This window comes from Acyrthosiphon pisum, chromosome A1 (genome assembly GCF_005508785.2).
Source record: "Acyrthosiphon pisum isolate AL4f chromosome A1, pea_aphid_22Mar2018_4r6ur, whole genome shotgun sequence".
NCBI classification, from domain to species: domain Eukaryota; kingdom Metazoa; phylum Arthropoda; class Insecta; order Hemiptera; family Aphididae; genus Acyrthosiphon; species Acyrthosiphon pisum.
Window position 1 is genome coordinate 114,032,403 of NC_042494.1, and position 15,331 is coordinate 114,047,733.

At 28.4% G+C, this 15,331-nt stretch overlaps 3 protein-coding genes and 1 pseudogene across 3 annotated transcripts; 2 read left to right on the forward strand and 2 right to left on the reverse strand.

Moving 5' to 3' along the window:
• The first annotated feature begins 1,378 nt into the window (after nt 1-1,378).
• On the forward strand, nt 1,379-6,385 carry Atp5l (ATP synthase, H+ transporting, mitochondrial F0 complex, subunit G). Its single transcript, NM_001126195.2, has 3 exons — nt 1,379-1,552; nt 1,643-1,803; nt 6,115-6,385. Exons 1-3 carry the CDS (start codon nt 1,516-1,518, stop codon nt 6,217-6,219), a joined length of 303 nt encoding a protein of 100 aa, NP_001119667.1. The 5' UTR covers nt 1,379-1,515; the 3' UTR covers nt 6,220-6,385.
• Nucleotides 6,386-6,782: 397 nt separating this feature from the next.
• On the reverse strand, nt 6,783-9,956 carry LOC100574585. The gene is made up of 3 exons (XM_003243318.4): nt 9,717-9,956; nt 7,050-7,266; nt 6,783-6,992 (listed from the first exon to the last, which is right to left on the reverse strand). The coding sequence occupies exons 1-3, from the start codon at nt 9,803-9,805 to the stop codon at nt 6,843-6,845; spliced, it is 456 nt and encodes a 151-aa protein (XP_003243366.1). The 5' UTR covers nt 9,806-9,956; the 3' UTR covers nt 6,783-6,842.
• A 591-nt stretch (nt 9,957-10,547) lies between these two features.
• Nucleotides 10,548-12,748, forward strand: LOC100168861 (pachytene checkpoint protein 2 homolog). Its single transcript, XM_001947907.5, has 8 exons — nt 10,548-10,803; nt 11,035-11,221; nt 11,284-11,475; nt 11,553-11,780; nt 11,848-12,041; nt 12,117-12,270; nt 12,335-12,447; nt 12,519-12,748. The coding sequence occupies exons 1-8, from the start codon at nt 10,760-10,762 to the stop codon at nt 12,685-12,687; spliced, it is 1,281 nt and encodes a 426-aa protein (XP_001947942.2). The 5' UTR covers nt 10,548-10,759; the 3' UTR covers nt 12,688-12,748.
• Nucleotides 12,749-14,002: 1,254 nt separating this feature from the next.
• Nucleotides 14,003-15,295, reverse strand: LOC103308899 (annotated as a pseudogene).
• Between the last annotated feature and the right edge of the window lie 36 nt (nt 15,296-15,331).

Consider the following 15,331-nt stretch of genomic DNA (forward strand, 5'->3'; position numbering starts at 1 on the left):
CTAAGCGGCTCGGCGGTAAACGTCTCGTTTCCAGTCCAGTGTAGTAGTCCATGGCCATAGCCCATAGTTGCAAATCCACAAGTAGCTACTCTGGGGGAATCTCTCATTAGTCTCATTGAGCTTCAATTTTCTCATTTTTCCGTTGATCATTGCTATAATTTATTGATCTGATAACAATATTGTTAGGTACAAAATACCTTATAAATAATATTATATTATTAAATTCAATATTATTAATCAAAAATAAACTTTAAAAAAAATGGTGGGGAAATGTCCCACTAGACCGAAAACAGTCGAGGGAAAATGTCCATTTACCCTTAAATATAATATTACTATAGACTATATTATATAGTATAGGCACAGAATCAGTGGCATTCTCACTTCTCAGGAATTTTCAATGGTGGTGGGTTGTGAATATTTTCTAGGAACATATTATATAGGGGGCTACATAAGCGCAACTAGACCTGTAAAACGTGGGGTGCTATAATATTTCATATTTTAAAAACATAAAATTTATGGTATTATTGGTATTCAATATGATTATGATAGTTAGACCTTAAAAAACAAGGGGTGCTAAAGACCTTTTTTCACCCATCCCCCTCCACTAGTTGTGCCAATAGGGGGGCTATCGAGCACTTGAAAAGTGCACGTAATAAAACGGTTAGGGGGAAGGAGAGGTAAGCCCAGAGCCGCATTTAGGGGGGGCCTGGGTACAACTGCACCGGGCGCCAGTATTTTAGGGGCGCCAATATGTTGTAGTCAGAAATATGTTTACTTGTGAATTATTAAAATTGAATAATTGTAATTATTTTAAAAACAGTATTATATATATAGTATATTAGTATTATGCTGTTTGACATTTTTTTAATAAATATTAATTTACATAGTTTTATATAATTTCATTTTATTTATTCATGAAATACCTACAACCTACTTAAATATGTTTAAAAAAAACAATTTATATGATGAATTATAAGCATGGTTTAGGTGACATAAATTCAAATCTATCTTTGCGGAGAGAAGATCAAGCAATTACTAAACAATATTTTTTTAAAAAAGCACACATTGTAAAACAAATACTCTTTTAGGCCCCATAGGGGGGAAGCAATTTTTTTTCACCGGAGCTTAGGGGGCGCCAATTTTTTTTTTGCACCGGGGCTCAAAATGTCTAAATGCGGCACTGGGTAAGGCCCATGAACCATGCACAGAATTTATATTGTTTTAATATCTTTACATTATTTATTTTCTTTCTTAATTATTAGCGCCAAATAAAAATCTGATTAGATTAGTTTAGAATATCTTTGAATTATGTTTGGAACGTCTTTATCACCAATTCGTTGGTTGCACAGCTGTTATTTTATCACTTGACCTGACATTCACAGTTCATACTTCATTCTTCATAATTCGCATTACTCCTTTGAATTTAAGACCTCGTTGATCATTTACATTTTCATTTTGTGTTTTACAATAATTTAAACATTTTAAACCTATTTTTTTAATTAAAAAATCATCAAAATGAGCGGGGCAGTCAAGAAAGTTGGTTTAATTAGCTGTAAGTATTAGTTCCTTAACTCAATTTAAAATGGTTATTCTCAAAAATAAAATTGTTATTTTAATAATATATTCTTATAATATTATTTAGCTCTCATTGCCACAGCCAAGCCCAACTTACAAACTTTTGTGAAATATGCCAAAGTAGAGTTAACTCCACCCAAATTATCTGACTTGCCAGAAATTAAAAATGAGATTTCTAAAATGATACAAACAGCTCGGACTGGACGTTGGAAAAATATTACCGTTAAGGTTGGTTCATGTGATATTTTAAATGTTTATTTTAAGTTCGCGATCTCCAAAATAGATGAAAAATAAAATTAGTCACCTCCCTTTTTTTCCTAGGGTCGGGGATTTTTATTCCGCAATTTACCCCCCCCCCCCTAACATCCCTTATAATAAAAACCTTTAGAATATGAATTAATCTCAAATGTCACATTACTTTATACATTTTACTTTATTATTATAGTTTATAATATATTTATTCTATAAATTAACTTTTTATTTTTATCATTATGATTGTGTATTCATTTTTATTTTTAATGTAAACATAAGGTTATTCTTCTAAATCAGTATTTAATTATTTCTGACCGATTAGACCCCGAGGTTGAAAAACGCTGGAACAAAGCACCTTAAGTCTTGATAATTAACATTTAAACTATACAATAATTTGAAATTTTAATCGATATAATCAGTGCTCGAATTGGGAAAAATTAAGTAGAGGATCTCAATACAACAATTTAAAAACAGTGATCCAAGCGCGCAATTATTGAACACAGATCCGTGATGGGCCTTGCCCCCCCCACCACGTTCCTACCTTACATACATTTTGAATATTAGTAATATTACAAATTAAAAAATACAATTTATATTACTCTACGTTCGGAACACGATTTAAGATAGTACTATCACACACCAGTATCTGTGCCTTAGATAATAGACTTGTATATGATCTATGATCTGTGAACTACTGACAGTCTTGTAAAAAATACTATTGAAAAGTATTAAGATACTAATACTAGTATTCGAATAAAAAAGTATTAAAAATTGGTACTTTTTAAATACTATTATAAAAATGTATTTTACGAATACTTACAAAGTATTTGAATACAAATACAAGTATTTTTTTAAATTTTATGCTATATTATGTATATGTATATTGTACACCAGTATAGGTACCTATTATGTTACTACTTATCATAGATTTCAACAATTACTATAACATGTCTAAATATTTAAAGAAATATACATGTTCACTTATTTCATTCTGCATTCAGATATATTTTAACTAATATTGATTAAATTTTAATAAAAAAAATAAACTAAAGAGTGGTATTAACTATTAATGTGGAACTATTTTAAAATTATTAGATTTTCAATTTTCTTAAAAAATTAGAATATAGAAACAATATAAAATTTGATATGGTATTTTTTAAACTTTAAATATTGTTATTACTAGGGTTTGGATTTGATGGCAAATGCCTTTCTTTTATTAATCATAATAGAAAAATAATTTTTATACAAAAATGTGTTTCATTTAATTTCTTAGACGATAGATGCATTTGTTTTTGCCTTTTTACTTATAAATGTCTTTTTGCCTTTTTTTTTGCCTTTTGTACTTATAAATGGCTTTTTTGTGTTTAAGTTTCAGTTGATTTTATAATTTTATACACAGCTTACATATTATCGCTACAAATGGGTTTAATTCATCTAGCAATCTTAATCTAGATAATTATTTATGTATGAAATACGCCCCGATAACTTCGGTGGACGTAGAAAGATCCTCTTCGATGTATAAAAATATTTTGAGCCCAAACCGTAACCGTTTTTCTGAAGACAGCTTATCAAAATATATGGTAGTCAATTTTTTTTTTTAACAACTAGTTTATTTTGCATTAAATTAACTGTTATAGATAACTCAAGTAAGTTAATTTTTTTTTTTTTTCATTTATTATGACTTAAAATGTTTCAACACACTGGGTTTTTTTACAAGTATTTTAACAATTTTAAAATTTATAAGTAACATATTTATAACATAAGTTATATTGATAATAAATAATTAATATTTAGGTAAAATTATTGAGATTGTTATTGGGAATACAATTTGACGTTTTTGGATAGTTAATGAGGATATTTATTAATATAATGATAAAAGGAAGAGATGAGATTATGGAATACTGCTATTAGCTTTAAGTGCGTTTAGGACTGACTTGAGGAGGGAGATAAGGGGACCAATTAATGAGTTTATGTTTGAAATAAAAGTTGATATAGCGTCGGCGATATTATTCTCCCTGTGTGATAATTGAATTTTTGTGGCTTCCGCATGTTTGGTCTTGGACTGGGCGTTGGAATCAGAGCCCTTGGCTGGACGGACTCTTGGGACTGTTTTTTTGAAAGTAGCTTTGTAAACTGGGCATCCCTTGAAATTTGCAGTGTGTTCCTTTGTGCAAAGGGCGCATTTAGGAGGACTATGACGGTCTTTGGAGCACTCGTTCGTGGGGTGATTACCATTAATATTTCCATTAATATTTACATTATTTAGGCTCGTGGCAGCAATTGTTTCGCGTGTATCCGTAGAGTTTGCAGTTGTGACATTGTGGTGGGCCGCGTGCCTTTTTATGTGGTTTCTCAATTGAAACTTTGGTATTAAGTAGAAACTTGATGTCAAGAGCATCTTTGTTATTGTTTTGTGTGAGAATATCCACAAAAAATAAAGGTAAAGGACATTTGTTTTTATTCTTAACATTGTATATGTGTTTAACTGAGTGTCCTAACTCAGCTAAGGCACTAGAAATGTCATTACTTAAGGTGGAAAAGTGTAGGTTTCTGATAACTATCCTGTATGGGCGGTGGTGACGGGGGGGGGGGGGGGTGTATGAATGGAAACTAGCATTTGTTTTATGTAAGTGGTCAATGATTTTATTGAAATAATTCCCCGAGTAATTCCCGATTTGCAGGTTGTATGATTATGTATGACGGCGTTGACCTACAGGTAAAGCCATTTGGGTCGGTGATGTTGGTTAATACCTTATTGAAAGCGGAGTAGTTTTCTATGTTTTTAATATGGATTGGTGGAGCTAGAGGCCCCTTGTCTTGTTCAATGCAAGGCGAGTTCACAGGATCTTTCTTGAGTTTGGTTTAGGGCGTAGTTGTTGCTACGTCGTTGGTGTCATTAGTGGCGAGTAGGGCGAAACGGTTTGGTGTTACATAGACTTTGGTTTTTTTGTCATTTTGACTTGGCGAAATTGACGAGGATGACAAATTTCGTTTTGTGGGTTTTGGTGTACGCGGCGAAGCGGGACCAGTTTTCTGAACGTTGTTCATCGTAATGATGTTATTATAAAATTGGAACTGTTAGACAATATAGTGACCGTAATAAATTACTAATGAGAGCGCACAGCGATAACGGAACGAATATGATACGATGCAGTGTACGTGTGTTCATGATGAACGCTATGGCCGAACTACCTTAAGTTAATTTTTAAAATTGTTTTTAACTAATTCTTAGGACAAACTTGGTTAAAGAAAAAGGTAATCTATTTATACAAAATAGCATAAACTTAATGTAGTTTAGTATTCATGCTCATTTTTAATTTGTATTTTTCTCAAAATGTGTGCATTTGAAAGTGTTTAAAAAATTCATTATTTTATTTTGTAGTATATTTATGAAATACCTTTTTATATAAATTAAATGCCTTTTTTTACATTTTAAATGCTTTTTTTATTGATTATATTGCCTTCAAATCCAAACCCTGGTTATCACCTACTTTTACTACACAAAAACATAGTATTAGTTTTCAACGAAAACAATATTATTTTTATTGTTGTCAATTTTTTGTGAAAAATAATAAATTAAAATTAATAAAACGGACTTTATGGTATTTTAATACAAGTATTTCAATTTTGTTAAAATTACTTTTAAAAAGTATTCAAAATACTTGAAAAAAACATTAAAAAAATTTTATTTAGAATACCATATAAATACTTCAAAAAGTATTCAAATACTTAACTAGACTGAGTCTACTGATTATATAGGCATAGAACGATATAGTCAAACCACAGAATGATATTATAATTAATTAATAAACTAATATCGAAAATAACTTTGATATGGAAAATAGTAAAACTCGTTATATAATTGACATCAATTGAAATCCAAATTGTAATACAAAATTATGCCGGACATTAATTTGTACTGTCCCCCAGTCCAAGTAAAAAAAAAAAATAGTAGGGGTACGAAAAAAAAATAAAAATAGTAAGTGAGCTCCACCCCCGTGTGCACTCCACCCCTTCAAGCACAGGATATAATAGCATAATCTTATCCATAGTTTCAATTTCAATATTTTTAATTTAGTATTCATTGTACAAATACCTACGTAATTTGATACTATTGATTATTTCTAACTAACACTAATTAATTATATCTAAATAATGATGTACCTATAGTTTTGTTTATTGAAATCAAATATTTTATTTTAATGAAAGTGTTTGGCAATAAAATTGTTATGCATGCCGTTGTTATTAATACTTCTATTTTAAAATATATTTTATTTAATTTTACAGGATGCTACACTCAAATCACTCATTGCTCTTGAAGTATATATGTGGTTCTACGTTGGTGAATGTATAGGAAAGAGGCACTTAATTGGTTATGACATCAAGTTATAAATGTATTCCTGTAATTTAAAGTTAATAATGCTTCTTCAGATTGTATACAATATATTTGTATCTAGAAATTATATTATTTTGTAGAAATACAACATTTTTATCATTCAAATTCACATGTAAACATGTCTATAATTACATAAATAGTAAAGAGTAAAAAACAGTATTATTCACTTTTTTTATTGATGAAAACTATATCCTACAACTATTATAATGAAATACCGAAATGATTATTCTTACTCTACAGGTATATTGTTCATTATTTTATTAGGACAATTAAGGTTTTTTCATTGTTGGTCTACATAATAATAATTAATATTTAAAACATCAACATATTAGATGCAGATAATTTTAATGTAGAAAGGTGTCTTGATAAAATATTAATTTAGCCTTTATTTGAAGGGCTTAAACAACATATTCTCCAGCTGAAAATTGGAAAAAATATTATAGATACGCATCATAATTAAATAATTTTTTATACACTGATCGAACAATAATTATTATATGATAACTTTATTCTAGAATCAATGATTATACTATTATTTTATGATTATATTATACAGTAATCATAATTATAGAATAAAGTAATTGTATAATAAATATTGTTCCGATTAGTGTATAAAAAATTATGAAGTTTGTCCGTAGTATTTTTTCCAATTTTCAGCTGGTGAACATGTTGCTGATGGTAAGCTTAAGCATTTCAAATTTTGTTTGCATTCTGGATGTTTACATTCTTCTTCAATACCATTGAATTTCATACACGTACATCGTGGGTCCTAAATAAATATAGTAATATAATAATTATGATTTTTTTAGTCATTAAGCTTTTTTACCACATGGAATACTTCTTTATAAAATGCAAATGTTGTTCTCCTGGAAAACAATGGCTCATATAATAGTTTAAAATCATCTGTAGTAGTTACAGGTGACATGCGACAACATCCACTTTCTTGATACTTGATTCTCTCCAATGGGTTAATTGACGAACACAATACTTCACACTTTCTCCACAATTCTTGGCAAGTTTTGGGTTGTATTTCTTGTTTATTACTATAAGTATTTGTATTCGAATCACAGATTTCAGAGGTTAAACTGAACATTAGTGTGCTCTTTCTTTGCACACTTCACAAGCAGATTTAGGGGCATTTTTTAAGTAATTTAGGGCTAAGAACTTTTAAACACAGTACTAAAGAGTAGCATATTAGCTTTATAAAAAAACCATACTAACTAACAAATTGGTTAAATTATAAATATAATGAGGTACGAGTTCTAGGCCATGACGTGTATTTATTTAAATGCTGGAAAATTATATTCAGCTTAAGTTTTCAGCACTTAAGCCTTAAACTTGAGAGGTTGATCACAATTTTCAAGTACCCACAAATTATATTTTTAAATTAGGACAAAATACATAAAATTGTTATTCTATGTATAACAAATTTAATACCTATTGTATTAAAATAGGTACCTATAATATGAACTTAAAATATCTATACAGACAAAACTGTACTTATATATATTTTAGATTTTTTGGTAAAGTAACTATAAACTTCTTATGAGAAATCTTATTCAATCCTTAGCTATAAAAATTAAGATTATTATAATTTTTTATTTACAAAATAATGTCCATATTTTCGTGATTTTAATGAATTTTGATAAAATTTAAAATTCAAATGCTTATATATTCCCGATATTTCAATGGAGTGTTGTTAGTTTTATACTTTTGGTATGAGTACAAACTGACTTATTATAAAATTTAAAGGTAAGATTATTATCTAGGACATGACGTAGGGGGGGTGCTAACATTTGTGATCGAGGGAGGGAGGCTTCGATCTAACACTACTAAAAAAAATCTACTTACGACTGTTATATACAGCTCAACACAAATTTGCTTATGTTGAAATTTATTCGTGTCCGTTTGTAAGATTATCGATAATCGATATTACATGCGATTGCGGGTACGACCAAAGCTGGGCAGTAACTAGTTAAAAAGTTAAAAGTTACTTTTTTTTATAACTTTTAACTTAACTAGTTAAAAAAAAAATAGAATGTAGAAAATAACTTAATTAGTAACTAAGTTATTTCTTTTTATAAATAACTGTAACTGTTACTTTGTTAAAATGAAAGTTATTTACGAATTTTCCTATTATGATTTATGTGATTTATGAACTATGTATATTATTTGCATTGATATTTATTATTTCTGAGAACTGCAACGGAGGTATATCTACCGACGATTGTAGGTGTATATTTTATGTATATTATTGTATTTATTACTATACTATTCGGTTATCCGCCGCGGATAAAAACCACGACAGCGCATGGACAAACCGTTCAGTGTGTTACCACCCAAAGATGTATGTTATGTTACTATAAAAAAAAATAGTGTACTCATAGATATTATCCACGGACTAGATAAGATATATATCTTAGTCCGTGATATCTATGAGTGTACTGTGTACATTGATAGGTACCTAGGTAATAACCTTAGATCATATACAATAGATGGAGTCATAGCATATTACGCGTATAAAATGAGTTGAAGTCAACATAACTATAGGAACTATAGGACCTGTGACATCTGCGCTTGCGCGACTGTTTATCTTAACTGCGTGTCTGCATCACTTTGCACCAAACATTAATGATAAGAGACTAAGCGCATGCGCATATCACTGACGTCCTACAGTTATGTTGGCTTCATAAATTGTTCGTATGACTCTATCCATTGTATATGATCTAAGGTAATAACTAATGATACAATTTCCAGAACGGACCTAATTAGTAATTTCTGATACGGTGATACTTATGCCGTGTTTTCTACAAACTACACTCTACATTCTTTTAATATTATATTGTATTGGGATATAAAGAAAATAATATATTATACGAATTAATTGTTGTCAACTTTATAGTTTATACTTTATAGGTACGTTTCTATATTATAATATAATATATAATATCAGCTTATGTAGTAGTGTGTCAACTGGTGTGAGTGTGTGACTATGAGGGTTCCAAGTTCCAACAGTAAATTTAGTCATTCGTCAATGTAATCCTTTGAGCATTAATGCCGATACTGAAATAAAATATAAAGACTATAAAATAATATAGTCTATTCATTTGTTATTAATTTGTTTTACTTTACACCAAAACTAGTTATATTCCTCCGATGAGATAAACAAAACATTTACGAGTAAGTTAAAGGTATTTAAAAAATAAAAGTAACTTAACTTAGTTATTATTTTCATGAAAATTTGTAACTTAACTTAGTTACTCAAATTCAGTAACTTTATAAAACCAACTTTAACTTAGCTTAGTTATTTTTTATTTTAGGATAACTTAACTTTGACTAGTAAAAAAAAATTGGTTGACTTGCCCAGCTTTGGGTACGACCCATTAATACATTTAAAATTATTATAAACTGTAATTATAAATTGTTTGATTGCTCATTTGTAAATAAATAAATTAAATAAGATTAAATCTCATAATTAATTTAGTTCACTTACTCCTTATGTAAGTTGTTTATTTCTGTCTTTGCCGGAGTATTGTTTTTAATTTTACACGTATAATAATTACTATAATTATTTTTGTTCATTTTTTAAATTAAAATTGAAATTCTTCAGTCCTTATGTGTTATACGATATTAAGATGTCTGATATACCTATCTGTCTATATTATCTTTTATTAGGTAGGTATTAATTAATAATAATAGGTAAATTGAAGTCGTAGTGTGACTATTATAAAATTGTAAATATCTGTATTTGGAATTTACATTTGTGTATTAATAATATATTATGTTCCTTAGTGACAGTTTAACTAGGTACTAAACAGAAATATATAATATAAAAGAGATTATGACAATAATTTAAAAAAAACGAAAAGAACATATACACTGCCTTATATAATATAGTAATATTGCAGCCAACATTTCCGTAGTTACCCGTGACCCGGGTGCTGGGGTAACGTTACCGCAGCACCCGTAAGATGATTTTGAATTTTGGGGGGTTTTGAGTTTAGCACGGAATTTAATTTTGGTTGTACAAAATTGTACAAAATTGTACAAAATAAAGTACATAATACTGCGTAATTACAATTCGTGATTTTGAAAGTACGGGTGCTGGGGTAACGCACCTTAATATTTCGGTAGAAATTTAAACTCACTACTGTAGTAGTTCGTGATCTCAATGCCGCCATTTAAGATATTATTATCACGGTTGTAGATATAATATTTATATTATTCTCTTTGGATAATTTTCCGTTACACATCTTATCATATTTTGTATTAATTGACGTAATTCGTTTATTTTTTTAAATTTCTAAATTATAAAAACCAACAACTAGGTAGGTAGGTAATCACATAATATATTTATATAAATTAATTAAAATATTTATTAATCACGATTTCGATTAATGGATATTATCCACGTTTCTATAGTCTTTAAGTGAATAATAAACATTAATAGTATCAAATATACTGAAGTCTGATATAGTGAATAACTACAAACATTTCAACGTTAATATTAATATTCATTGATTTTTCTAACGAACGATGAAGAATATTTTGCACGTGGAGGTGCTTTTACAAGCCGATAAGTATGTACCTACATCATATTTAAATATATATTTGCTTTTAAGTATTCGCTAACATTTAGTATTCAATTTGAAATTGAAAATATCGACAAGTTGTCTACTAGAGTAGGTAACTATATCAATATTAAGCATTCACTTTTACACTAAATAACACAACAGACTAATATGATTTTATTATTAAAAACAAATGTTTAGTGTATTATTATCTGTTAGTTAAGAAAAATTTTTGTGTAGAGCTATTGAAATTCCTGAATTGGAAAAAGCCATCAGACTTGAATTAAAAAATATTGAGCCAATTGTCCCAGAGTCTATGCACACTACATTTGTCACTGAAGGATTATCCGATTTTGTAAAATGTATACAAATTTGTGAAATAGAAAATTTACATGATATTGAAAATGTTGAACGGATGGTGTTAGAGGTAAGAAATTTATTTAATATTTTTTAAGGTTTAATCGAATTATAATTAAAAATAATTTACAGGCAGGAGTTGATTCATTAGATTTAGATACATACCTAATTAAAATCTATTTTTACAAATTAGATGATAGTGGTTTAGTAGATGATACCTCAACCGATGAGTCTACATGTAAAATGAGACGTTGTATACTACCCAATGTGGATTTTTGTGGTATCTGGGAATCATTGGTATTTCAGGAACCGATTAAAGAAATTGTAATTGTACAAAATTATAATATGTAATATTTATCTTATATAAATTGTTAATTTATTTTAAAACTTGTTTGTTTTAGCTTTTACAATACGCGCAGACAGGGATGAATTTTGCGCGTCATAATGTTAACACTAATATTATTAGCTATAATAGGTTAATTCTGTTACACGGTCCACCTGGTACTGGCAAGACATCCATTTGTAAAGCCCTTGCCCAAAAATTATCAATACGATTGGGAAAACAGTACAATTTTTTTGAATTTATTGAAATAAATAGCCATAATTTATTGTCCAAATATTTCTCTGAAGTAAGAATCGTCATTATAAATAATTAACAGCCAACCATTAATACTCTTTGAATTAATGTTATTATAGAGTGGATCATTGGTAATGTCTATGTTCCAACAAATAAAAAATGTTTTGGAGTATGGTGATTCATTGGTATTCATATTAATTGACGAAGTAGAGAGCTTAACTCGTGCTCGAGATGCTGTGTTATCTGGTACAGAACCATCAGACTCTATAAGAGTTGTAAATGCCGTACTCACACAACTTGATAATTTAAGAAAGTAAACATAATCATTGATAATAGTTAAATAAGTTATTGTTGTTACTTATTTAATTGTTATGGGTATATTTTGAAGGTATCCAAATGTTATATTTTTAACGACATCAAATGTGACAGAAGCCATCGATACTGCATTTACTGATAGAGCTGACATAAAAATGCTCATTAACCCTCCTCAAGAATTGGCAATTTACACTATACTTAAAGCAGCTATTGAAGAACTTATTAAAGTAAATAATGATTTTTAATGCATTAACTATACATTATACGTAACATTTTTTACTTAAAAAACAGGTGAAACTGATTATAAATGCAGAAGAACATGACAAATTTGATCGTCTACCTAATATTAATGCTGAACAAAAAGAAGTACTCAATACAACGCAAAAACTACATCTAATTTCCAAGTAATAAAAAAAATTTAACTTATTTATAATATAGTTTTAAATAAGTAAACAATAAATATTAATTTTTTTAGAGAATGTGTTGGTTTGAGTGGGCGTGTTCTAAAAAAAATTACTTTTATAGCACATTCCATATACATACGTCAACCACAATGTGATGGTGTTCATCAGTTTTTGGTGGCCTTACATAAAGCGGTGAAGTATCAAAAAACACAAGATGCTGGCCTTACTAAAATTAAATAGTTTAATATGTTTTTATATTTATTATTGTAAATTACAAATATGATTTTATAGTAATTTGTAGTTATATCTCAAATAGTTTTGTTTTAATGATAATAAAATATATAAAATATACAATATACAATTTTACTTATTATTTTGACAAACCAGATTAAACCAGAACTAATTAATAATGAATATTTGAGTCTTATAAACAGATTATTTTATACATTGTTTAGAATAGATTTATGAATATTATGTTATTTACTCTTTATACATGCAATTTGAACCTTAATTTACATTATTATTATTATTATTATTATTTGCTTGGAAATGTTGGTATCTAGTATAGTTAGGGGGGTGGGAAGACTAATAAAACCTCGAATAAAACAAAATCATTAATTTATTGTTGGAAACATAAGTATTGCTGTTTGTATGTATGGCACAGAATTATATTATGTTCTAATTACTAAAATTATTTATATTATTATTAAAAAATGCTATTATAAAGTAAAAATAGTTGTATAAATTAAAACCAAATTTGGTTTTTTTATGTTAAATTGATTTCATTAAAGAAGTGTTGATTTAACAATATTATATTTTATGTTCAAATAACATTTAGTTAGTAACTAATAATTATTGAATAGTGAATATTTTGACTGTTTTGTAATTAGTGTAGCAAATCTATTAATTAAATTATAATCTATTTTAATCAAAATTCACTCAACTAAGAATTAACTTTCTGTTCTATTAATAAATGCATGTACATAAATCAATTATTGAACAGTTCTGGGTTTTTAAAATATTTTTTTATGTATTAGCTACCCAGATAGTTGCAGTTGATAATTAATAGTTTGTATTAATTTGAAAATCGAATTTGGGGGGAGTAGTTTATGAGTTATAAATATTCAAAGTTTTGATGAGTGGAGAAGTGGACAAACATTTCGCGGGGAAACCTCGTACCACTCCACTCCACTCATCAAAACTTTAAATACTTAAAACTTATAAAATACTCATCCCAAATTCGATTTTCATGTATCAAAATAATAAGAAAAATATTCTGCTTCGGAATATAATATTAAAATCTCATGTTGTCATTCAAAAAAGTATAAAACTTAAAAAATTATAAGGATAAAAAATACTTTCAAAAAAATGTACGCTGAAATATATTGAGTGTTTTATTTTTAGAATCCATACATCAAAAAATGAAGCTAAGATAGAAAGTAACAAGGTACCTTATTACAATAACACAAATGTTTAGTTAGAAACTAATGAAAGAACTTTAGTTGTATTTGCGATTTTGAATGATATGGACAATTAAAAATTGAAAAACAAAAAATTCTTTTATCATATATTTATTTCAGAAACTTGAACATTAACACATTGTCATTAACTAATATGTATTGTCTATTCATTCATCCAATGTCTTTACTAAACCAAGCATTCTGTCATAATCTACAGGCCTTTTGAATCTTTCTCTCAGGACAATTGATTTGTGTCCAGCTAGTCGATAATACTCTTTGTGCCAAGGAATGAACACATTTATACTATCCGGCAATTTAATAGCTGTTTCAAATGTGCACGTTATATTTTTCCATGGTAAAATTGGATTTATGTACACACCCACATACTGTCTTTTTGTGTTGTGCCGGTAAATTCTCAATACATATTTAGAAATGAAATTGTAGGACACTATTTTCATAAGAACATACAGAATCATAATCATAAGTCAAATGTTGAGTTTGGTATAAGCAATATATCTAAATAGGTCTGTAAATCAATTTCCCTTCTGTAAACAAAATATAGAAATAGGCAATAATAAAAGTTGATGGCAGGACTATAATGGCAGCGATCACAATTCCACTCAACCAGCGTGCATACATCTCGCCAGTGCCGTTGTAAATTAGTTCATACTCTGATGGTGAAACCCTGTCTTGAACGGCTTTTTTATTGTACACTTCGTAAATGCCCATCTTTTTCATAAAACAGCGATCTGGCACTAAGTATCCGGGAAACTGATTGGCGGGTAGTAACATCCGATTGTTATGAATTAATGAAGTTCTTAAGTGCAAGGTATAAGACCGTTTCACTGAAGAAAATATTGAAGAGTTAATTCTACTCCGGAGACAGTAATTAAAAATATACATTCTAGTGTTTAACAATCAGACACGAACAAAAGTTATTAACTATTAAGTATTAAGTATTTCTTACAATATCAATTAAAATTTAAAACATAAATATATTTGAGTTAAATATTAATATAATTTTTTTACACATTAGATTAAAATATAAATATAAAATATAGTATCTAGAGCCTAGAGGATTCAATCATTGCACGAAATAAAAAATTATATTAATTATTAAACATGTTTACAATGTTTACATGTCGATTGTCGGCATAGGAAAAACCATAGAGTATACTCTATGGGAAAAACTAAAAAGATTAGTGATTAGCACGGATCACGAACATACAATAGTATGTTAGTATCAATATCCAATAGTATCTATATCCGTGGTGATTAGTAAGATTTATAGATTATCAATTTAATAAACTTTGGGCAATCAGCAGTTTTCGAAGTCGAGAATTGCCCATTGATAAGAATGTGTACGGTGTGTTGCCTATACAAGACAGCCTACGTCATGCCGCCATAATCATAGACCAAGGTTA

Bases quoted from the DNA above. Each gene is read 5' to 3' on its own strand.
- Atp5l (NM_001126195.2), top strand. From the start codon at position 1,516: ATGAGCGGGGCAGTCAAGAAAGTTGGTTTAATTAGCT. The intron at 1,553-1,642 runs GTAAGTATTAGT...AATATTATTTAG, and splicing joins GAAAGTTGGTTTAATTAGCT to CTCTCATTGCCACAGCCAAG. The intron at 1,804-6,114 runs GTTGGTTCATGT...TTAATTTTACAG, and splicing joins GGAAAAATATTACCGTTAAG to GATGCTACACTCAAATCACT.
- LOC100574585 (XM_003243318.4), bottom strand. From the start codon at position 9,805: ATGAACAAAAATAATTATAGTAATTATTATACGTGTAAAATTAAAAAC. The intron at 7,267-9,716 runs GTAAGTGAACTA...AAATACTTATAG, and splicing joins ATAAACAACTTACATAAGGA to TAATAAACAAGAAATACAAC. The intron at 6,993-7,049 runs GTAAAAAAGCTT...ATATTTATTTAG, and splicing joins ATAAAGAAGTATTCCATGTG to GACCCACGATGTACGTGTAT.
- LOC100168861 (XM_001947907.5), top strand. From the start codon at position 10,760: ATGAAGAATATTTTGCACGTGGAGGTGCTTTTACAAGCCGATAA. The intron at 11,781-11,847 runs GTAAGAATCGTC...ATGTTATTATAG, and splicing joins TGTCCAAATATTTCTCTGAA to AGTGGATCATTGGTAATGTC. The intron at 12,448-12,518 runs GTAATAAAAAAA...TAATTTTTTTAG, and splicing joins AAACTACATCTAATTTCCAA to AGAATGTGTTGGTTTGAGTG.